This window comes from Nerophis ophidion, linkage group LG14 (assembly GCF_033978795.1).
Source record: "Nerophis ophidion isolate RoL-2023_Sa linkage group LG14, RoL_Noph_v1.0, whole genome shotgun sequence".
Classification (NCBI taxonomy): domain Eukaryota; kingdom Metazoa; phylum Chordata; class Actinopteri; order Syngnathiformes; family Syngnathidae; genus Nerophis; species Nerophis ophidion.
In genome coordinates, this window is record NC_084624.1 from 15,075,166 (window position 1) to 15,100,123 (window position 24,958).

Here is a 24,958-nt window from a genome sequence, read left to right on the forward strand (position 1 = left end):
TGATTGAATATTATAATATTAAGTTTCCAACCTCAGTTTGAATTTTTCAATCAATCAATCAATCAATGTTTATTTATATAGCCCCAAATCACAAATGTCTCAAAGGACTGCACAAATCATTACGACTACAACATCCTCGGAAGAACCCACAAAAGGGCAAGGAAAACTCACACCCAGTGGGCCGGGAGAATTCACATCCAGTGGGACGCCAGTGACAATGCTGACTATGAGAAACCTTGGAGAGGACCTCAGATGTGGGCAACCCCCCCCCCCTCCAGGGGACCGAAAGCAATGGATGTCGAGCGGGTCTAACATGATACTGTGAAAGTTCAATCCATAGTGGCTCCAACACAGCCGCGAGAGTTCAGTTCAAGCGGATCCAAGACAGGAAACCATCTCAAGCGCAGGCGGATCAGCAGCGTAGAGATGTCCCCAACCGATACAGGCGAGCGGTCCATCCTGGGTCCCGACGAGCGGTCCATCTGTGGGTCTCGACTCTGGACAGCCAGTACTTCATCCATGGTCATCGGACCGGACCGCCTCCACAAGGGAGGGGGGGACATAGGAGAAAGAAAAGAAGCGGCAGATCAACTGGTCCAAAAAGGAGGTCTATTTAAAGGCTAGAGTATACAGATGAGTTTTAAGGTGAGACTTAAATGCTTCTACTGAGGTAGCATCTCGAACTGTTACCGGGAGGGCATTCCAGAGTACTGGAGCCCGAACGGAAAACGCTCTATGGCCCGCAGACTTTTTGGTGAGATACTAGAATTATGTGTGTAATTTTTCAAAAACAATGTAAGCCTAATCATGGAGTTAATAATAACCGTCATTAAAAAGGCCTGAAAGGACCGTGTGTGCATGTAGGTATGAACAAAAGTTGTCAACTATTAGCATCCATCCATCCATTTTCTACCGCTTGCCCTTTATGGGGTCGCTGGAGCCTATCTTAGCTGCATTCGGGCTGTAGGCGGGGTACACCCTGGACAAGTCGCCACCTCATCGCAGGGCAGCTGTTAGCATATATTACCTCATTCAGACATTGTGGAAATGTATGTTACAAGATACTACTGTAGTAGATTATTGATTCTTTCAGGAGAGTTCCTTCAGGAAAATTTAAAGAGTAAACAGTAAGGGTGCAGTTTGGTTTAGTTTATTAAGGATCCCCATTAGTCTACACCGCAGTGGAGACTATTCTTCCTGGGGTCCAGGCAAAAAACATCACACAATAACTAAACAAATCATTACAATGCAGTTCAACATGATCAAATAATAAAATATTGTAATACAGAAATAGCAACAACAAGAAAAAAAAACAATTACTTTGACTTTACATAAGAATGTTCATACCTAAAATAGAAAGAGCAATTTAAAAAAAATAAAAATAAATAAATTATATATATATATATATATATATATATATATATATATATATATATATATATATATATATATACACATATATATATACATATATTTTTTTTTTGGGGGGGGGGAATAAAACAAAGAACCAATGCCCTAAAATATACACATTAGTGTACCAAAGAAAAATAATAAGTTTTACGCGGAATAATCCTGCACGGGACAATCCGAAATATAATAATAAAACAAAAAATTGTCATATAAAGCGAGATCGGATAAGAAAAATTAATCGTCCATATCACCCATCCCAATAGTAGGGTTGTACAGTATACCGGTACTAGTATAGTACCGCAATACTAATGAATCATATTCAATACTATACCGCCTTTAAAAAGTACCGATTACCCACTCCTTTTTTTTTTTAACGGGCATGACAGCGCGTTGTCGTGACATTGCTGGTTTTAGGAGCGGAGGAGCATGTTCGGCAGCGCACAATCACAGAGTACTTACAAGCAGACGAGATGTGTAGACAGAAAAGAGGGAATGGATGCATTTTAGCTTAAAAACAAACAATAAAGGTGAAGTTATAACACTGAAACGCCCTTGGGATGAGGTGCTTTGAGACATGGCTAGCTAGCTAGAAGCTAACGTCCAGCCGCAGACGGCAGTGTTTTAGCTAATTCTAAATCACTAATCCTCGCTTCCATGGCAACAAATAAAGTATGTTTCTTACAAGTATCATCCCTGCAGGACGAGGAATAGCTAAACATGCTTCACTGCACATCGTAGCTCACAGGCATCACATTGTAAACAAACGCTATGGGGATGGGGGTTCTACACCTAACATCCACTGTAATGATACCAAGTACAGGAGCGTATCTAGTCCATGCTACTATGATTACATCGATATTTTTAACCATCACAAAATCTTTTTTCCTTTTTAAAATTCCTATTATGTTTATAAACTCAGGAAATATGTACCTGGACACAAGAGGACTTTGAATATGACCAATATATGATCCTGTAACTACTTGGTATCGAATCGATACTTAAATTTGTGGTGTCATCCACAACTAATGTAAAGTATCAAACAAAAGAATAATACGTGATTAATACATTTTAACAGAAGTGTAGATAGAACATGTTAAAAGGGAAAGTAAGCAGATAATAACAGTAAATAAACAAGTGAATTTATAATACATTTTTACAATTTGTCCCTCATAATTTTGACAAAATAATAGAATGATGAATGACACAATATGTTACTGCATATGTCAGCAGCTAAATTAGGAGCCTTTGTTTGCTTACTTACTAATAAAAACACAATTTGATTTAAGGACAAACTTGCAATAGAAAACATATGTTTGATGTACCATAAGATTTTTGTTGTTAAAATAAAGCCAAAAATTACATTGTTTGTAGTCCCCTTTATTTAGAAAAGTACCGAAAAGTATCAAAATACATTTTGGTACCGGTACCAAAATACTGGTATCGGGACAACCCTACTCTGTAGTAAAACAATAGAAACACTTGTATATTGGTCGTGTTTTTTTTTCTGAGAATAACTCTGGCCATTATGTTTAATTGTGATGAGTCACATACATTGTGTACAATTATGTGAATGTATAACCACTAAACCTTCTATTTTATTTATTTAAAATACACAATGAACATCGTTTATGTCAAATTCACAATTGACATCATTCTTTTTTATGATTTTTTTTTTAGTCTTAGGAACCTAAATAAAGGAAGAAGTGTAAAGAAATAAAACTGACGAAGGAAAATATTTCACAAGAAGAAAGATCAATCCTCAACAAAACTCTCGGAAGTTTTGTTTTTTCCTGCTGTTAACTAGCTGCACACGCTGGGAACAATTAGCGAGGTCGGAATCATTATTTTATTGACAGTGCAGTGTGAAAGCCGATGTGTTTACTTTGCAATTAAGTAGACATTAGAGATGCACGGATAGGCAATTATATCATCCGCATCCACGTCACCAAAGTCGTCATCCACCCACCGTTCACCCGAACCAACATTTTATCAGGACCGTACCAGCCCGCCAACCGCCCGAAATGCATCAGAAGTTGTCCACCTTTACCACTCACAGAGCTATCTAAACCTGTTTCACAGATTAATGATGACAATTGGAGCCGCTAATGTTCCCGCGACTATCCAATAGCGTTCATCCTGATGACAAGAATATGGGCGTACTGTGAAACCATTGACTTAAACACCTTCAACAACATGTACGTAGCGATTGTTGGTCCGGCAACATGTTGTGTGCTTCTTCCGCAATCACACGTACAAGATTGAAAGGCATACTGGGTGATACAGAGTACACTAATGGTTGTGATATAAACAACTTTAACTCTTACTAATATGCGCCACGCTGTGAAGCCACACCCAACAAGATTGACAAACACATTTCGGGAGAACATCCTCACAGTAACGCAACACAACAAATACCCATAATCCTTTTGTATCCGTGACATTTCCTGAATATATTTTACACCCCCGCGCCCCCAACCTCGCCCACCTTACGTACACGGGGGGGGGGGGTTGCTGCTAGCAGGGTGTATAAAATAGTCAGGACGTCTCATGAATACAAAGGATTATGGGTATTTGTTGTGTTGCGTTTATGTTGTGTTACTGTGAGGATGTTCTCCCGAAATTTGTTTGTCGTTCTTAATTGGTGTGGCTTCACAGTGTGGCGCATATTACTAAGAGTGTTAAAATTGTTTATATCACAACCATTAGTGTACTCTGTGTCACCCAGTATGCCTTGCAGTCGTGTGCGTGTTGCCGTGGAAGCCACACACAACATGATGCCGGAATGATAAGCAGATCGTACATGTTGTAGTAGGCGACAAAGCCAATGAATTCATAGCACGCTCTAACATTTATTATGTGGGTGACTACCGGCAGTCATTCAGGAGAATAATAGCGTCTCTTATTGTCTTTTTCGCTTCATGACACGGGCCTTAAATGGCACTTTGAGTGGTATAGAATACCGATCACAGAACCATGCATATCAGATATTTATCCGCCACCCGCCCGAATCTAATTAAAATCTATTTTTTCGTCATGTCAACCTCCCGACCCGCGGTTTATCCGCGAACTCCGCGGATGTGACCGCAAACCGCGCATCTCTAATAGACATACTCTCAAAGAAATACAACCTGCGGAGACAGTTTCTGACGAAACATCCAAATTTCAATGTCCGGCCTGTGAGCCCTTGTGCTCTTGAAACTGCACCCCTCTTCATTATGTGGTTGAATAGCCCTGTGCTGCGCTCATCGGGCAGTCAAACTTGTCCACCATGTTAAAGTGGTGAATAGTAGAAGACATGTAAAATATGTCCTGAGGTAGGGGACGCTGAAGGGACCATGTCTCAAAGATGACTGGGGAACACTTCAGGTCTGGTAGACCTGGAGGTAACCTGGAACGTAAACGTCCCCACAGACAACAAAACTGGTGGTGGCGTTGGCATATTGTATTTCTGCTTCCAGCAGGCTTGTAGTGTGTGGCCCCGAGTCCAGCCGAACACCCCTGACTCTTGTATCAGTAACAACCGGCAAGGCGCTGGGAGTCCTGATTGTGAGTGACAACAGTGAAGGGGAGAACGTGGGTGTCATTGCCGTCGGACTGAGTCCAGTGTTCCTCGCTAACGGGGAGTATGCGTATCTGGGGTAAGAGGGCCCCGCCGCCTCAGGCTGGGCGCTCGATTTGGGAAACCGGAATTGGAACTTTTTGGTTGTGAGATAACCACTCATCCAACCCCGAAGCCAAGCAGCTCTAATGGAAGAGACAGTGTATGACAGTCAGAAGACCTCTGGATTGTCCAGGTTGTTCTCTTAGGTTGGTCACTCCCTACAATGGAATCCCCCTCACAAACTGTTCCACTGATGTGTATTTTTCTTCCTTCAGTTCTCTCTTTCTTTGCACTGTAACTCGCTGTCTTCTCCCTCCCAGTTCGCCCCATTAAGGGGGGGCGGGAGGGACAAGCTGCTTCCTGCTTCTTTGTCCAGTTGGCAACATTGAACAGAAACTCATGGAGTGTTAAATGCAATCCATTGCCAATGCACGGATCACAATAGTCAGATCAGGGACTAAAGAGAGCTTGGAGGAGAGAGGAAGCGATGCCTGCTTCATGTTGATGTGTCCCAATCACTTTCTCTACCCCTCCTCCAACCCGCTAAAGCTTTTCATTTGGTCTGCCAAACATCATCCAGATAATGAAACCGTTCTTTTCGCGCACAAATTTCCATCGTTCTGCAGGTGCCCACGATGAAGCAAAAGTGAAAATTTAAAATCTTTTTATAGTGATCAACACACTTAAGAACTGACATTGCCGATAATCGAACACACGTCTCGTGGAATAAAAGGTGGATGCGCAAACCATTGTACTACCAAAGTTCTGATAGGATAGGATAGGTCTTTATTGTCATTGCACAAGTACAACGACACTTTGTTTTCAGCACAAACCTGTTCAAGATTAGACAAACAAACAGTGTACAGGGTTACAAAACAAGAACGCTGATGGGTCGCCATAAGCCGCCCCGTAAAAGATGGGGAAAAGGTAAACGCTGGGGAAGGATGAGTAAAAAAATACAATCCAGACTGGGCTCCTGAGGGGGCCCAGTCTGGAGTGGGAAAAAAAACTCCATAGCAAAGCACATATACATATTACAACATACATTTCGAGATATCTAGCAACAGAGGGAAGGTAGTTCAAGGTCATGGTGGTAGGCCGCAGCTCTCAGGCGCTGACCATCCATTCATCACCCCTATGGGATTTGCGTCGAGGGCGTTGGGTTGGGGAGGGGGGAGGTGGGGGGTGTATGTGTGGCGTATATTTTTGTGGATGTGTGTGTGTGTAAGCCCGCAGTGTGTCTCTGTTCCGTGGCCTTGATGTATTGCAGTCGCTAGTCCAAAGTCAACAACAACAGGTGTGTGTCCATGAAAGACAAGAAGGGAGTTTGTTGTGTCTTCGCTGCGCTGTCCTTCAGGAGTTTCGAAGCCAGGGAAACAATCCAAGTTAGAATGATTTTTATGCGGGTGAAAATAAAATTTGCTTTTCACTCTAAATTGTCTATGACTGGTCCTCAAAACTGCGGGGTAGACAGTCCGATGTAATCCACAGTTCTTCCCGCATCCTCCAATCATTTGTGGCAGCCTTGGTGTACTTTGAAGACTGCCATCAACTTCCAATTTGTCGACAAACCAGAGCAACGCTTACTCCAATCAGCAGATGTCCTGTTGTCATAATTCCGAATAGGTGGATATCTTCACGTCCTCGACAGAAAAGGTCCGCCAGGCACGCGGCCCTCCTTCTTTTCCCAAGAGTCCGTCGTGTGTCCAGCAACAACCGCTTCGTCACGACAGCAGGTTCCCCCAAACCCAAGATCTTGTCAATTTTGTTGAGGCCAGTTAAATAGTTCCAATGTTTAGATTTGAAGAACAGTGCAAAAAGAGGCAACAAGAAAGTTAAGACAAGACAAAACAAAGAAGCAAGCAGGAGAGATAAGGGAGAAGGAAGGGGAGCGTCCACCCTAGATGAGTGCCAGAGAGAAATGCTGATACGTTTTTAATATTCATTAATTATATATATACTTTGTCATTTAAATCCAGTTTGTCATCATTTTCTAGCATAAAAAAATATATTTTTATCATCTATTCCTATTCCGAACCGACCACAAGTCTCAAAAGCTCACATTTTCAATGGAGTTTGGGCGGTTTATGAGTTTTTGTATCTCCTGGCAAATTTGAACTGAACATCCCGAAACATTCACATGGTACAACTTGGCAGCGACGCTTGACACGTCATAATTTCTGGCTCCTCCCCTTCGCTGAAACGCCCCTTCCATTATTCGACACACGCCCATCACTACCTAACGCTAAACCTGCAGCGCAAGTTAGACCTCCAGCTTTTGTAAGCAAGGCATACTATGAGTATTGGTATGATATAAACCTACTCAGTGGCCTAGTGGTTAGTGCGTTCGCCCTGAGATCGGTAGGTTGTGAGTTCAAACCCTGGCCGAGTCATACCAAAGACTATAAAAAAATGGGTCTCATTGGCTCCCTGTTTGGCACTCAGCATCAAGGGTTGGAATTGGGGGTTAAATCACCATAAATGATTCCCGGGTGCGGCACCGCTGCTGCCCACTGCTCCCCTCACCTCCAAGGGAGTGAACAAGGGTATGGGTCAAATGCAGAGGACAAATTTCACCACACATAGTGTGTGTGTGACAATCATTGGTACTTTAACTTAACTATTAGTATTAGTATCGTACCGCGATACTAATGAATTATATTCGGTTCTATACCACCTCTGAAAAGTATCAGTCCACAATACATACAGAATAGTCCTGCGAGGACCGTGATGAGAGTGCGGAAATATGACCATATCACACCAATTCTCAAATCCCTTCACTGGCTTCCTGTTCCACTCAGGATTGAATACAAAGTGTCCCTACTAACCTACCAGTGTTTCCATGGAAATGCCCCCCCTCTACCTGAAAGAACTATTCACCCCCAAATCCTACATACGACACCTTCTAACCTCTTCCTACCTCCAAGGACAGTGCTGCGAACAATGGGAGACCGGGCTTTTTGCTCCGCCGCTCCCAGTCTGTGGAACGCTCTCCCTGACCACCTGAGGGCACCACAGACTGTGGATGATTTAAAAAAAAAAAAAAAAAAAAAAAAAAAAAAAAGGGTTGAAAGCTCTTCTTTTTAAAAAAAAAAATAATAATAATGGATTAGATTTATATCGCGCTTTTCTATTGTTGGATACTCAAAGCGCTCACAGAGAAGTGAGAACTCATCATTCATTCACACCTGGTGGTGGTAAGCTACATCTGTAGCCACAGCTGCCCTGGGGTAGACTGACGGAAGCGTGGTTGCCAGTTTGCGCCTACGGCCCCTCCGACCACCACCAATCATTCATTCATCATTCATTCACCAGTGTGAGCGGCACCGGGGCAAAGGGTGAAGTGCCCTGCCCAAGGACACAACGGCAGGTCATACATCTAAAAAAGCCTTTTTTTAGATGTATGCATACTAGTGGCAGCATGTTGGAACAGGGATTAGTTCATGTGCCTCACAATACGAAGATCCTTAGTCCTGGGTTCAATCCCGAGCTCGGGATCTTTCTGTGTGGAGTTTGCATGTTCTCCCCGTGAATGCGTGGGTTCCCTCCGGGTATTCCGGCTTCCTCCCACTTCCAAAGACATGCACCTGGGGATAGGTTGATTGGCAACACTAAATTGGCCCTAGTGTGTGAATGTGAGTGTGAATGTTGTCTATCTGTGTTGGCCCTGCAATGAGGTGACGACTTGTCCAGGGTGTACACCGCCTTCCGCCCGATTGTAGCTGAGATAGGCTCCAGCGACCCCGAAGGGAATAAGCGGTAGAAAATGGATGGATGCATAGTAGTTCTAGCTATTAGGCAGTTATAGTTTTAATTTTTTTTATTTTTTTATTTTTTTGATACACTTTGAAGTTGTTTACTCAATTTAAAGAGCTTTTTACAGATAAAATCTATCATTATTATTATTATTATGTTCACTCTTTTATTTAAGGACATACTTGCAATACGAAACATATGTTCAATGTACCGTAAGATTTTTTTGTTAGAATAAAGCCAATAAATCAAATTTTTTTGGTCCCCTTTATTTGCCAAGGTATCGAAATAATTTTGGTACCTGTACCAAAATATTGGTATCGGGACAACACTACTACAGATGAAGCAGTCTTGACTTGACTGCTCGACAAGCCCATTTGTGTACAAACACAAGTTCCTCCTTACCTTTTGCGTGCGTGTTCAAGCTTGCTCATCCAAACCACTGCAGGCAAGTCTTTGTCTCCCTAGTCATATTCCAAACTCTCAGCTGCTATTTCGAGATGCACATCCGGCTGTGACCTGGTACGTTCTGATTCAGTCTAATGCTCGGTGGATCACACTGGCTTCTGGGATGAAAATTCTTCACAGCGTTTTGCGTCGTCCTGCCTAAGCCGGTTCATGTACTTTATGCAGTAGGGTGTACCATCAGTACCCCACACATAATCTTTGAGACTTTCAGACATTACATTACATTGTAAAAAGAGCAAGGCTGGAGCAGTTCTTACTGCTATATTTTCTATTGTCTTGATATTTGACATTCATCTGTCTGCTATTGTGACATCTGGTTGGTATCAACCCTAAACAAAGCAACAGAAATGTGCTAACTTAATAGGCATGTAGACTAACTTTGAATTAAATGAGAATTAGCTTATCAGCTGTAGCACATTAAGCATAAAAAACACTGGCACAAACAACATAACATACAATGGAATCGGAATCTTCCACTTCGTTTGCTTATTAAAAAAACAAAATAGTGCTCGTTAGAGATGTCCGATAAAGGCTTTTTTGCCGATATCCAATATTCCGATATTGTCCATCTCATAATTACCGATTCCGGATATCAACTGATACAGATATATACAGTTGTGGAATTAACACATTATTATGCCTAATTTTGTTGTGATGCCCCACTGGATGCATTAAACAATGTAGCAAGGTTTTCTGAAATAAATCAACTCAAGTTATGGTAAGAAATGTCAACATAGCACTGCCATATTTATTATTGAAGTCATAAAGTGCATTGTTTTTTTTTAACATGCCTCAAAACAGCAGCTTGGAATTGGGTTGAGGTGGCAAGGTAGGGTGTAGCGGGGTTGTATATTGTAGTGTTCAGGAAGAGTTAGTGCTGTAAGGGGTTCTGGGTATTTGTTCTGTTGTGTTACATGCGGGATGTTCTCCCAAAATGTGTTAGTCATTGTTGTTTGGTGTGGGTTCACAGTGTGGCGCGCAGAGTTTCCCACAGGTCAGGCATCTGTTTGTGGTGGTGTGGTCGGCCGCCGGGGGTGGGGGGGCCAGCGGCGGCGATGACCAAGAAAAACGCGGAGTTGGAATACAATTACAACACTTTATGTACATATTTATATACATATTTATACAATATTTACATATTTATATAATATGTAACTACAAGCTCCATTCACAGACAGAGTCCCATTGCTTTTATGAGCGGTCAAGCAAGTCAAGAGCCAAAAAAAAAAAATACATTTTATTTTATTTTATTTGTGGCGGCCGTAATTCTATCGTGGCGGGCCGCCACAAATAAATGAATGTGTGGGAAACCCTGGGCGCGTATTTGTTACAGTGTTAAAGTTGCTTATACGGCCACCCTCAGTGTGACCTGTATGGCTGTTAACCAGGTATGCTTTTCATTCACTTGTGTGGGTGAAAAGCCGTAGATATTTTGTGACTGGGCCGGCATGCGAAGGCGAAGGCAGTGCCTTTAGGGTTAATTGGCGCTCTGTACTTCTCCCTACGTCCGTGTACACAGCAGCGTTTTAAAAAGTCATACATTTTACTTTTTGAAACTGATACCAATAATTTTGAAACCGATACCGATAATTTCAGATATCACATTTTAAGCCTTTATCGGCCAAAAATATCGGCAGTCCGATATTATCGGACATCCCTAGTGATCGTTAACATAGTATCAGCAACCATGACAACCGCAGATCTCTCGGCTCACAGCTACATGTTGATTTAGTGACACCTTTTTTATGTATCTGACCCAGTGATTCAACTAGTGTAAAAAGTGGAAAGGAGAGTTGATTTGAGGAAAGAAACATATCTGTTGCCGTTTCCATTGGGCTTATACATTTATACAAATGCAGTTAGAGTAACAGTTGCATAATTAATTATATATGACCTGGTTTCCTTTTTTAATTTAATGAATCACTGAATTAATGACAAGAACTTGTGAGCCCAAATTCAGGTTAAAAACAATTGTTGGTTTTGAAAGAGTTGTTCATGACTCACTCATCACTATAACAGAGTTGTTGTCCACTAAGAAGTCCAGTAGACCGAGAAATTACAGATGCCCTCTCTAAATTCAGTATACGCTGTCAAAAGGAAGGGCTGGCACTAAAAAAATATTTAGTTTTTTTTTTAACTGTCTTGTCCTTTTTATATAAATTGTGTGTTTTATACATTAAACCATGCTCAAAAATGACCCCAAACTCAAGCTATGGCCTGAATTCTCATAGTCCATAGTTCCGTAGTAAAGTTTCTAAAGTGCAAAAGGGTTTTAAAAGTGAAATAGTGTCAAAGTGGGAGACTGGTTTTCTTGTGGATCTGCTAGATCACTGACTGCTATATCTGCCAGTAGCAATAACTTTTGCTTTCACTCTGTTGTCTCAACGAAGTACAAACCCTGTTTCCATATGAGTTGGGAAATTGTGTTAGATGTAAATATAAACGGAATACAGTGATTTGCAAATCAAGTTCAACCCATATGCTACAAACACAACATATTTCATGTTCAAACTGATAAACTTTTTTTTTTTCATTAACTTTAGAATTTGATGCCAGCAACAGGTGACAAAGAAGTTGGGAAAGGTGCCAATAAATACTGATAAAGTTGAGGAATGCTCGTCAAACACTTATTTGGAACATCCCACAGGTGTGCAGGCTAATTGGGAACAGGTGGGTGCCGTGATTGGGTATAAAAACAGCTTCCCTTTGTCCACAACTGCGTGAGCAAATAGTCAAATAGTTTAAGAACAATGTTTCTCAAAGTGCAATTGCAAGAAATTTAGGGATTTCAACATCGATGCTCCATATTACACAGTGACCTTCGATCCCTCAGACGGCACTGTATCAAAAACCGACATCAATCTCTAAAGGATATCGCCACATGGGCTCAGGAACACCACTGTCACTAAATACAGTTCGTCGCTACATCTGTAAGTGCAAGTTAAAGCTCTATTATGCAAAGCGAAAGCCATTTATCAAGAACATCCAGAAACGCTGCCGGCTTCTCTGGGCCCGAGATCATCTAAAATGGACTGATGGAAAGTGGAAAAGTGTTCTGTGGTCTGACGAGTCCACATTTCAAATTGTTTTTGGAAATATTCCACATCGTGTCATCCGGAACAAAGGGGAAGCGAACCATCCAGACTGTTATCGACGCAAAGTTCAAAAGCCAGCATCTGTGATGGTACGGGGGTGCATTAGTGCCCAAGCCATGGGTAACTTACACATCTGTGAAGGCACCATTAATGCTGAAAGGTACATACAGGTTTTGGAACAACATATGCTGCCATCTAAGCGCCGTTTTTTTCATGGACGCCCCTGCTTATTTCAGCAAGACACTGCCAAGCCACATTCAGCACGTGTTACAACAGCGTGGCTTAGTAAAAAAAGATTGCGGGTACTTTCCTGGCCCGCCTGCAGTCCAGACCTGTCTCCCATCGAAAATGTGTGACTTATTATGAAGCGTAAAATACGACAGCGGAGACCTTGGACTGTTGAACGACTGAAGCTCTACATAAAGCAAGAATGGGAAAGAATTCCACTTTCAAAGTTTAAACAATTAGTTTCCTCAGTTCCCAAACGTTTTTTGAGTGTTGTTAAAAGAAAAGTTGATGTAACACAGTGGTGAACATGCCCTTTCCCAACTACTTTGGCACAATTTGCAGCCATGAACTTCTAAGTTAATTATTATTTGCAAAAAAAAAAATAAAGTGTATTAGTTTTTGAACATCCAATATGTTGTCTTTGTAGTGCATTGTATTGAATATGGGTTGAAAAGGATTTGCAAATCATACTGCCTCACAAAACGAAGGTCCTGAGTAGTCCTGGGTTCAATCCCAGCCTCGTAATCTTTCTGTGTGGAGTTTGCATGTTCTCCCCGTGAATGCGTGGGTTCCCTCCGGGTACTCTGGCTTCCTCCCACTTCCAAAGACATGCACCTGAGGATAGGTTGATTGGCAACACTAAATTGGCTCTAGTGTGTGAGTGTGAGTGTGAGTGTTGTCTGTCTATCTGTGTTGGCCCTGCGATAAGGTCTACGCTGCCTCCCGCCCGATTGTAGCTGAGATATTCCGTTTATATTTACATCTAACACAATTTCCCAACTCATATGCAAACGGGGTTTGTAGAATGAACTCTTTCAACGGTCAAGTCTTTACTCTTTTCTCCGGTCTATTTAGTTTCAGACCATCTGTATTTGATAGGCTTGACCTCACCTTTTTTGGTTCAGGCAGTCCACACTGGTATACAGCGTGTGTATACCAGTGTGTTTTAAAGAAAGCCAATGTTTGCTGGTTCCTAGTAAGTATGCCTTCGAACTGTAATTTGAGGGGGCCGGTTCAGTGTCAAAGCTGTGGGAGAGACTGGGAATTTAAGGAATGTTGTGGAAAGCCTGTTTGTCCATTTGTATGTTTGTTTTGGTTTTGCTTCTCAGTGACTGCCAGATTTGTTATTTTAGCATATTTACAGTTTATGCATTTTCATGCATTTGTCTTGCAGCTCTTCTGTAGCATGATGAAATAGAATGACTGACCTAATTAGTTCTTGATGCATAATGTGTTTTTCTCATGGACTAGATGCTCTTGCCACTGGCCTTTACATCTTATGCACTTAAATCTAGTCATTGCTATCAAGGATTGCTATGATAATCTGAGATTTACATATAATGTTACTGATGGCCCTTGTGAAGTGTTGTGTTCTGTGCATTGCTGATAAATTCAATGACCACCCTTATTGGTTGGACTGATGATGAATTAGGGCTGATAACTTGAAGGGTGGCACAGGGGTTAGTGCATTTGCCTCACAATACTAAGGTCCTGAATAGTCCTGAGTTCAATCCCGGGCTCGGGATTTTAATTCAATCCCGGGCTCGGGATCTGCATTCAATCCCGGGCTCGGGATCTTTCTGTGTGAAGTTTGCATGTTCTCCGTGTGACTGAGTGGTTTCCCTCTGGGTACTCCGTAGGGGTGTAACGGTACGCAAAAAAGTCGGTTCAGTACGTACCTCGGTTTAGAGGTCACGGTTCGGTTAATTTTCGGTACAGTAAGAAAACAACGAAATATACATTTTTGGGTTATTTATTTACCAAATTTGTAAACAATGACTTAACATACATATACACACAAGGTCCATTGCCAAGGTTAATGTGGTCAACACATATAAAATAAAAACTAAATAAGATAAGGCTAAGAATGGTTTCTTAACAAAACCTTTCTACATATAAAGTGCTTTTTTTCGATTGATTGATTAATTGAGACTTTTATTAGTAGATTGCACAGTACAGTACATACTGCGTACAATTGACCACTAAATGATAACACCCCAATACATTTTTCAACTTGTTTAAGTCGGGGTCCACATTCATCAACATCCCCGCACCCTCCCAGCCTGGCTAACTTGGCAGTAAGAGTATATATGGGCTTATTGTTCTTCCACCATAGAAGTGGGTCAAATTCTAGTTTTTACTGCAATACAGCAAACCCGGATGGGACAAACGGTAGAAAATGGATGATCTTCAATCTGCTGCTATAAAAACATTTGTTATTGCTTCAGCCCTGCCTGACCTGCCGAGGAGAGGCTGCTTGAATGCGGTGGTGACGCTTCAAAGGAGTTAGCATGTTTGATGTGTTGGCAGAAGCATACCCTTCTGCTGCTGAACAATGTCGGCAAACCTCCGTCCTCCATTGTTGTATCGCACCGCGCAACCAAAGTGTTCCCAAACGGGAGATGTTAACGAGGGGAGGGTCTTCCAGCTCTGGCTTTTGCATGTTGTCCTAGCCCGGTCGCTGCGGCGCGCTACCTGATATGTCCGTGTGGAAACTCGTTCGGTACACCTCCGAACCGAACCGAAACCCCTGTACCGAAACAGTTCAATACAAATACACGTACCGTTACACCCCTAGTACTCTGGCTTCCTCCCACCTGGACCGCTCGCCTGTGCATCGGTTGGGGACATCTCTGCGGTGCTGACCTGTCTTTGCTCGGGATGGTCCCCTGCTGGCCCCACTATGGACTGGACTCTCACTACTGGGCTCCAGTACTCTGGAATGCCCTCCCGGTAACAGTTCGAGATGCCACCTCAGTAGAAGCATTTAAGTCTCACCTTAAAACTCATTTGTATACTCTTGCCTTTAAATAGACTCCCTTTTTAGACCAGTTGATCTGCCGTTTCTTTTCTTTTTCTTCTATGTCCCACTCTCCCTTGTGGAGGGGGTCCGGTCCGATCCGTTGGCCATGTACTGCTTGCCTGTGTATCGGCTGGGGACATCTCTGCGCTGCTGATCCGCCTCCGCTTGGGATGGTTTCCTGCTGGCTCCGCTGTGAACGGGACTCTCGCTGCTGTGTTGGATCCGCTTTGGACTGGACTCTCGTGACTGTGTTGGATCCATTATGGATTGAACTTTCACAGTATCATGTTTGACCCGCTCGACATCCATTGCTTTCCTCCTCTCCAAGGTTCTCATACTCATCATTGTCACCGACGTCCCACTGGGTCATTATTGTCACCGATGTCCCACTGGGTGTGAGTTTTCCTTGCCCTTATGTGGGCCTACCGAGGATGTCGTAGTGGTTTGTGCAGCCCTTTGAGACACTAGTGATTTAGGGCTATATAAGTAAACATTGATTGATTGATTGATTGATATTATGTTAGATCCACTATGAGCCGGACTGTCACAATATTATGCTAGACCAGGGGTCTCGAACACGCGGCCCGCGGGCCAATTGCGGCCCTCGAGATGTTATTTTGCGGCCCGCAACTTGATGTGAAAATTTAATGTTGGTGCGGCCCGCGAGTTTTATATGAATGGCGCTTTACTGCGTCATACTTGTATACCCTCGATTTTTCCAGGAGACTCCCAATTTTCAGTGCCCCTACAGGGGTAATTATTCTCTCAAATTTTACCCAATCAAAAGGAAGTTCCTGCAGTCCTGGGTTCAAATCCAGGCTCGGGATCTTTCTGTGTGGAGTTTGCATGTTCTCCCCGTGAATGCGTGGGTTCCCTCCGGGTACTCCGGCTTCCTTCCACTTCCAAAGACATGCACCTGGGGATAGGTTGATTGGCAACACTAAATTGGCCCTAGTGTGTGAATGTGAGTGTGAATGTTGTCTGTCTATCTGTGTTGGCCCTGTGATGAGGTGGCGACTTGTCCAGGGTGTACCCTGCCTTCCGCCTGATTGTAGCTGAGATAGGCGCCAGCGCCCCCCGCGACCCCGAAAGGGAATAAGCGGTAGAAAATGGATGGATGGATGGAAAAATATTACGGGGACTCAATGGAGGCACTGCCTTTAACGTCCTCTACAACCCGTACAAACAGCATGCCTGCCCAGCCACATGATGTGTTTAGCTTCTGTAGGCGCAGTAAGCGACTGCAAGACATAGTTGATCAACAGCAAAACATGTCACACTGAGAGTGGCCGTATAAACAACTTTAACACTGTTAAAAATATGCGCCACACTGTGAACCTACACCAAACAAGAATGACAAACATATTTCGGGGGAACATCCGCACCGTAACACAACATAAACACAACAGAACAAATACACAGAACCCCTTGCAGCACTAACTCTTTCTGGACGCTACAATATATACCACCGCTATCCCCACCCCGCCCACCTCAACCTCCTCATGCTCTCTCAGGGATAGCATGTCCCAAATTCCAAGCTGCTGTTGTGAGGCATGTTAAAAAAAAGAAATGCACTTTGTGACTTCAATGATAAATACTTCAGTGCCATTTGAGCATTTTTTCCATAACTTGAGTGGATTTATTTTGGAAAACCTTGTGACATTGTTTAATGGATCCAGCGGGGCATCACAACAAAATTAGCCATAATAATGTGTTAATTCCACGACTGTATCGGTTGATGTCGGAATCGGTAATTAAGAGTTGCACAATATCGGGATATCCATAAGTGACCTGGATGGCTGTTGACCAAGTATGCGTTGCATTCACTTGTGTGTGAAAAGCTGTAGATATTATGTGACAAGGCCAGCACGCAAAGGCAATGCCTTTTTAAGGTTTATTGGCGCTCTGTACTTCTCCCTACATCCGTGTACCACTCTATACAGCGGTGTTTTCCATCCATCCATCTTTTTCCGCTTATCCGAGGTCGGGTCCCGGGGGCAGCAGCCTAAGCAGGGAAGCCCAGACTTTCCTCTCTCCAGCCACTTCGTCCAGCTCTTCCCGGCCAAAGCCCAAAGCGTTCCGAGGCCAGCCAAGAGACATAGTCTTCCCAACGTGTCCTGGGTCTTCCCCGTGGCCTCCTACCGGTTGGACATGCCCTAAACACCTCCCTGCCCTAAAGGTGTTTGGGGAGAACCTCTGCAGCGTAACGCAACATAAACACAACAGAACAAATACCCAGAATACCATGCAGCCCTAACTCTTCCCGGCTACAATATACACACCCGCCGCGCCCCACCCCGCCCCCTATTGTAGCCCGGAAGAGTTCAGGGTGCATTGGATTCTGGGCATTTTTTCTGTTCTGTTTATGTTGTGTCACGGTGTGGATGTTCTCCTAAAATGTTTGTCAATCTTGTTTGGTGTGGCTTCACATTGTGGCGCATATTTGTAGCAGTGATAAAGTTTTTTATACGGCCACCCTCAGTGTGACCTGTATGGCCGTTGATCAAGTATGTCTTGCAGTCACTCCCGTGGGTGTGCAGAAGCCTCAAACAACCTTTAACTGTGCCGGCACACTGATTGTAAGGTGGAAATACGAACGAGACGGCAGTTTGCAGAGGACGCTATAGGCAGCGCCGTCACGACACTGCCTTAATATTGATGTCCGGGTGATGGACTGGAGGATGAATACCCCGGGAGATTGTCGGGAGGTGCATTGATATTCGGGTGTTTCTCGGAAAGAAAGATCGCGAGAGTTGGCAAGTATGTTGCTAGGGCGGGAAAGCCATTCAAAGAAAGTGAATTCATTTAAAAGTGCATGTTGGATTTTTTTTAAGAAATCTTTTCTCGCGGCCCAGCCTCACCCAGTTTCTGCATCCAGTGGCCCCCAGGTAATTTGAGTTTGAGACCCCTGTGCTAGACCCACTCGATGTCCGTTGCATCCGGTCTCCCCTGTAGGGGGGGGGGTGTCACCCACATCTGCGGTCCTCTCCAAGGTTTCTCATAGTCATTTACATTGACATCCCACTGGGTTGTGAGTTTTTCCTTCCCCTTATGTGGGATCTGAACCGAGGATGTCGTTGTGGGTTGTGCAGCCCTTTGAGAAACTTGAGATTGAGGGCTATATAAATAAACATTGATTGATTGATGCGATGCCATCTATCTGCCAGAGTAAATGGTAGAAACAAGGTTGAGGACTCCTAGGAGTTAAAAAGACATTATAATTGTGTAGTGCATGAAAACAGTAACAATTGAAGTGTGAGTTGTTTGGTATGACCTTTTACATGAGTGAAGTCATAGGTAGTTATAATGTTGACTTCATTTTGGGCTGTTTGTTTTGTCATGAAAGCGTCAGTTGTGACATTAGCCTCTCAAAGAAAGAACAGTCCGAGCAGGCACCGACTGTAAAGCTGAAACAGCAGTAAAATCTAAACATTCAGCTAATCCATTTTGAGTTTATCCACTAATTACAGAGCAATGTTCTCAGAACTATGCAAAAGGAATTCATATGTTGTAAATGTGTGTGTTTACAGCAGACCACAATCATTAACAAAAGTCAAAAATATGTTTAATGTAAGGCGACATTAACAGTAGAGATGCCCCGATCCATCGACAACTCATCCGTATCGGCCAATTTTCGAGAAAAAGCATGTGATTGGCCATTGTCTTTTAATGCTGATTGATAGGGCGATCCTTTCTGACTGATACTTAATTTTCGGTGCCCTGACTGACCGAGACATCTAGAAGCTACTCTTGTATGTTCCTACAGTGTGGAGCCACTGCCATAAGTTAATAATCATCACCTCCATTTTGGCAAATAAAGTATATTTCTCACAAGTAGAGCTGGGCGATATGGCCTTTTTTTAATATAAATGATAAATGATAAATGGGTTGTACTTGTATAGCGCTTTTCTACCTTCAAGGTACTCAAAGCGCTTTGACAATACTTCCACATTCACCCATTCACACACCTTTAACTGTGCCGGCACACTATGGAGGGAGTTGCCATGCAAGGCGTTAACCAGCACCCATCAGGAGCAAGGGTGAAGTGTCTTGCTCAGGACACAACGGACGTGACGAGGTTGGTACTAGGTGGGGATTGAACCAGGGACCCTCGGGTTGCGCACGGCCACTCTTCCACTGCGCCACGCCGTCCCCAATATCTCTATTTTCAGGCCTAATCGCGATACACGATATGTCTCTCGATATTTTGCCTTAGCCTTGTATTAACACTTGAGACATATAATCACACAAGTATGATGATTTTATGTGTCTACATTAAAATAATCTTGTTCATACTGCATTAATATATGCTCATTTTAAACTTTCACGCAGAGAAGGAAATCACAATTAAGTCAATTGACCAAAACTGTATTTATTAAAAAGTTATTGGCACAAACATTCATTCATTTCCAAAAAAGAAAGTGCAAGATTGTCAGAGACATTTTAAAACAAGCTATTAGTGCACTTTTGTGCATGATGTCACTAAGATGACATATCAAAACAACACTGAATCAAAGTGCACTTTTTTGACAGAACGCCACTGCAATAGTTAAAAACAGATAAAGTGCACTATTGTGCATGATGTCACACAAGATATTTCAATAACTGTCAAATAAAAATAAGCTGCATAATAGGAAATCAAATAGCGTTCGTCCTTCGCTATGTGGTAGGTTACTGCGGACATTATCTCCTTTTGTTGTTGACTATTTTTTTCATGGTATGGGCGTGTGGCACCGAATGGAGATGTTGATGTGCGGAGTTAACACTTCATTCTGTAGCAGGTGACTTTCAAATGATGCTACATATTAGCAATAATGCTACTTTTTGAAGCAACGCTTTTGCCCCACACTTGACAATTGACGGTTTTCTGTTCGACATATTCCCACTTGAAGCCAAACCACCGCCAGACGACGGACCCCCTGCTGTTTTTATTGGGATTTAATTCTTCCTTCATTTGTTACCAGATTCGCACCTTCTCTCTCTCGTATTACCACTCACACGGTCACCCATGCTGCTACCTCTCTGATCCGCGAGGGCGTATACGTATGTGAGAAGGAGACAACAAAGGGAAGAGCCTGTAGTGTAATGCCAGCAGCTAAAAGCAACTGCGTGAGAACGTATACTCGAGTTAGAGCTGGGCGATATAAACGATATATCGCAGGTTTGTCTGTGTGCGATATAGAAAATGACTATATCGTAATATTCGACTATATGTTCTCACACAGTTGCTTTTAGCTGCGGGCATTACATTACTGGCGTTTCTCACTCCTTCTCGTCTCTCCTTCTCACAGAGACGTAAAACATCCCCGCCTTCTTACATACGTCACATACTGTCGCGCGTCTAGCGTCATATGCTATCGCCGAGCAGAGAGGTAGCAGCATGGCTAACGTTAGCTGAGGCAGGTCGAGCCAGCAGAGCGGAACTTGTGACAATACAAGAAAGAGAAGGTGCGAAACTGATCACAAATGGAGGAAGAACAATAAATGGCCAAAATAAAGAGCAGGGGATCCATCATCTCGTGGTGGTTCAGCTTCAAGTGGGAAGATATTCAGCAGACAACAGCAATATGCAAAGTATGCAGCAGAAGTGTTACTACAAAAAGGTAGCAACACTATTCATTTGTTCTTTCATTTAAAAAGTCACCTGTGAGATACAGTTTTGTTCAAATTACTTAATTGTGATTTCCCTCTCTGCATGAAAGTTTAAAAGTAGCATATATTAATGCAGTATGAAGAAGAATAATTTAATGTAGACACATAGAATCATCATACTGTTGTGATTATATGCATCAAGTGTTAATTCAAGGCTAAGGAAAAATATCGAGATATATATCGTATATCGCAATATGGCATAAAAATATTGCGATATTGATAAAAGCCAATATCGCCCAGTTCTAACTCGAATATCACGATATAGTCATTTTCTATATCGCACAGATACAAACCCGCGATATATCGAGTATGTCGATATATCGCCCAACCCTACTCACAAGTATTATTATTTCTGGAGAATGAGGCTAAACATGTTACGCACCAAGTAAGAACAAGCAGGGGCATGCAAAAAAGCATGCTAATCACTAAGATTAGCCCATTGAGATCAAACATCTCTTTTCCAAGGGAAACCTGGCCAAGAGGGCAGCAGCAAGGTTACATTAAAAACAGTAAAGAACACAAAAAACATCAAATGTACAACATTAAAATGTGCTTATATGACACATGTGCATACATACAAGGCAGACTGCAATCCTTTCACAGAAGCTTTAAAGGGGAACATTATCACCAGACCTATGTAAGCGTCAATATATACCTTGATGTTGCAGAAAAAAGACCATTTATTTTTTTTAACCGATTTCCAAACTCTAAATGGGTGAATTTTGGCGAATTAAACGCCTGTCTGTTTATGCCTCTCTGAGCGACGCCTTCAGAACGTGACGTCACATCGGTACTCAACGCCATTTTTCCCAACCACATCAGACGCGTTGAGTCAAATCAGCTGTTATTTTCCGTTTTTTCGACTGTTTTCCGATACCTTGGAGACATCATGCCTCGTCGGTGTGTTGTCGGAGGGTGTAACAACACGAACAGGGACGGATTCAAGTTGATTTACGTAGACTGTGCATCGATTAGCACGGCATGCTAATCGATGCTAACATGCTATTTAGGCTAGCTGTGGTACATATTGCAGCATTATGCCTCATTTGTAGCTATATTTACATCTAGTCTTTCCCTCCATCCACATTTAATGCCAAAAAAAACCACTTACCAATCGACGGATTTAAGTTGCTCCAGTGTCAAGAGATGCGAAAGTCCCTCGTTTGGTTTTTACCGGCGATGCTACGACAGCGATGGCAAAAATGTGTGGATATCCTGCGACACTCAAAGCAGATTTATTCCCAACGATAATGTCAACGAAATCACAAAGGTGAGTGTTGTTGATGTTACTTATGACTTATGTGCTAATCAGACATATTTGGTCGCGGCATGACTGCCAGCTAATCGATGCTAACATGCTATTTAGGCTACCTGTATGTACACATTTGATGCGAAACAAACACTTACCAATCGACGGATATAAGTTGCTCCAGTGTAAATGCGAAAGTCCTGATCGGTTGGTCTGCACATTTTACCGGCGATGCTAACGCAAAGATGGCCGAATAGCGTCAATAGCTATTTGCTCAATAGCTTCAGTTTCTCCTTCAATTTCGTTTTCGCTATCTGCCTCCATACTCCAACTATCTGTTTCAATACATGCGTAATCTGTTGAATCGCATAAGCCGCTGAAATCCGAGTCTGAATCCGAGCTAATGTCGGTATATATTGCTGTGCCATTCGCAATTGTTTGTATTGGAATCGCTATGTGACGTCACAGGGAAATGGACAGTGGCTTAAGCAAATAGCAAAAATCATGCACTTTAAAGCTTTTTTTAGGGATATTCCGGGACGGATAAAATTTTGAAAAAAACTTCGAAAAATAAACTAAGCCACTGGGAACTGATTTGTATTGGTTTTAACCCTTCTGAAATTGTGATAATGTTCCCCTTTAAACTCATTTAATGTAGCAAAGGTTTGAAGTTGCAGAGACGATTGTAGGTTATTGCAAGCCTTTGGTGTTTAAAGCCTAAATGCTTTCTTGCCCAGTTAAGTTCTTACTTTGTGGACGACAAATTGCAGAACATTCATTGAACGAAGATTGTGACTTCCTTGTTTCTTTGTTAAAAGACAAGACCGATAAGATGGAGTGATACCCAGAATGGTTTTGTAGATGAACACATACCACATACCAATGAGTAAAGCATTATTAACAAGAAATTAATAAAAAGTAGATGAAAAAGCCAGGCGAATGTAACACCAACAGGTTACATTGTACAATGTTGATGTGCGTTGCAGCCAGGTTTACACAACATAAGTACTTTGAGGACAAAAAAACAAGGTAGTTTAGTAGTTTTTACTTTTGTTTAGTTATAGTGTACTACTGACTTAGCTTTGATCAAACAATTGTGTGTAATTAAGGAGAATACGGAACTAGTTTAAATATTGTGTTGATATTGTTACACAACAATAGTACACGCCATAAATACATAAAAAAAATGTACAGTTTATGAATGTGATCTGTTTCGGCTAATTTCCCTCTAAAATATGTATAAAAATCGGCTGCAAAATTCCTAATTACTACCTGTTCAACGCTCCCGTCCAAAGGCAAAACCTAGTAACTCACTTCCAGCTGATTTTGAGAAAACAAAGGAAAACCAATCTATCTTGATGCTGTCTTACGAAGATCTAGAAAGTCATCAAACGTATAGATGTTTTCTTCAGCTTTCATTTTCTTGCCGATTGAGCCATTGATTGAATCTGCTCTCATGAACGTGTGCCCTTTTTCCAGATATTTTATTACAATCTCGGGTGGGTCCCATTCTGCGTTTGCACATTGGGCAAGAGCGGTGTACAGCGTCCAGTTTTTATTTTGACCTCCACAGTTATCTGCCCAAAAGAGTATGCAAGGGGAAGAATCAAGAACAATACATTTAATGAAGGTGCTTGCAACATCCTGGGCCAATCTTCCAAATATCCCCTCGTGCCATAATATCACATAATCAGGTTGACCGTCGGCCCCCATTTGTGCAAATGTCTCATTAAAGACAATAAGGCGACTGACAATGAAGCTTCGATTGGTCCCTTGAGATACTAGGTTTTTCTGTTGTATCTACGTGGTTATATGGTAGTTGCTAGGTCCTGCCATGCGCGTAACAGCTTACTTACGGAACAAATTACAATATGGCATATACTAATGTACAGCATATCACCTAGGAACTCCAAAATTATTATCAGCTCAGTTTTGACCGAAATTGAGTTACTGGGTTTTGCCTTTGGACGGGAGAACGGTCCTTCCCCACGAATTGACACTGTGACTAATCAACAAAATATCCATCAGTTTTTTTCATAACAGAAGACATTTGGTATAACCTAAAATCCTTGTTGGGCATAGCTGATAATGTTACGCCGTCATTTGTGCCAAATTTGCAACAATACCAAACCCGAAGGGTAAAACATTTTAGCAGTTTAGAGTTTTCCCTATTCTCTTTGTAGCACTTTTTCCAATTCTCTCTTAGAATAATGCCTAGAAAATTAAAATGGCCAAAAATCCGCTTTAAAGCGCCTTTATTCCACTTGAAATTTGCCATTTTGACCTTTTTGAAAATTACTCCTCTAAAGGCAGATTCACTTAGCAACATGATGTTCAGCAAGCATTTCTCGTAAGAGAAAACCTACAACATGCAAAAAAAACACACAGGAAGTCGCCCATTCATTTAGTTTCTTACTTTGGAAAATGAAATAAAAAATATGAATAAACACATAAAAAGCATTCAGTGAAAGTTGCGTGGTTTTATTTTTTCACTTACTGCTTAGCAGAGAGCTTTACTGGCATCTCGTACAAAATTAATTAATGTATTTGTTATTCAAACATGTTTACATTTCTATGCCCTTAGGTGAGTCTGGTCTTGGGAAATCCACACTTATAAATTCCCTCTTCTTGACTGATCTCTACTCCAAGGACTACCCTGGGCCGTCGCAGCGAATTAAGAAGACTGTGCAGGTGAGCTG

The 24,958-nt window shown here is 42.3% G+C and overlaps 1 protein-coding gene across 2 annotated transcripts in view; it reads left to right on the forward strand.

The window, feature by feature from the left end:
* LOC133568177 (septin-7-like) overlaps positions 1 to 24,958 on the forward strand; it is a 119,232-nt gene that overhangs the window by 25,668 nt on the left and 68,606 nt on the right. For both annotated transcript variants that reach the window (XM_061919922.1, XM_061919923.1), the window contains exon 4: positions 24,844 to 24,950. In XM_061919922.1, the coding sequence (XP_061775906.1) occupies positions 24,844 to 24,950 (107 nt within the window). The remainder of the gene's footprint in view (positions 1 to 24,843; positions 24,951 to 24,958) is intronic.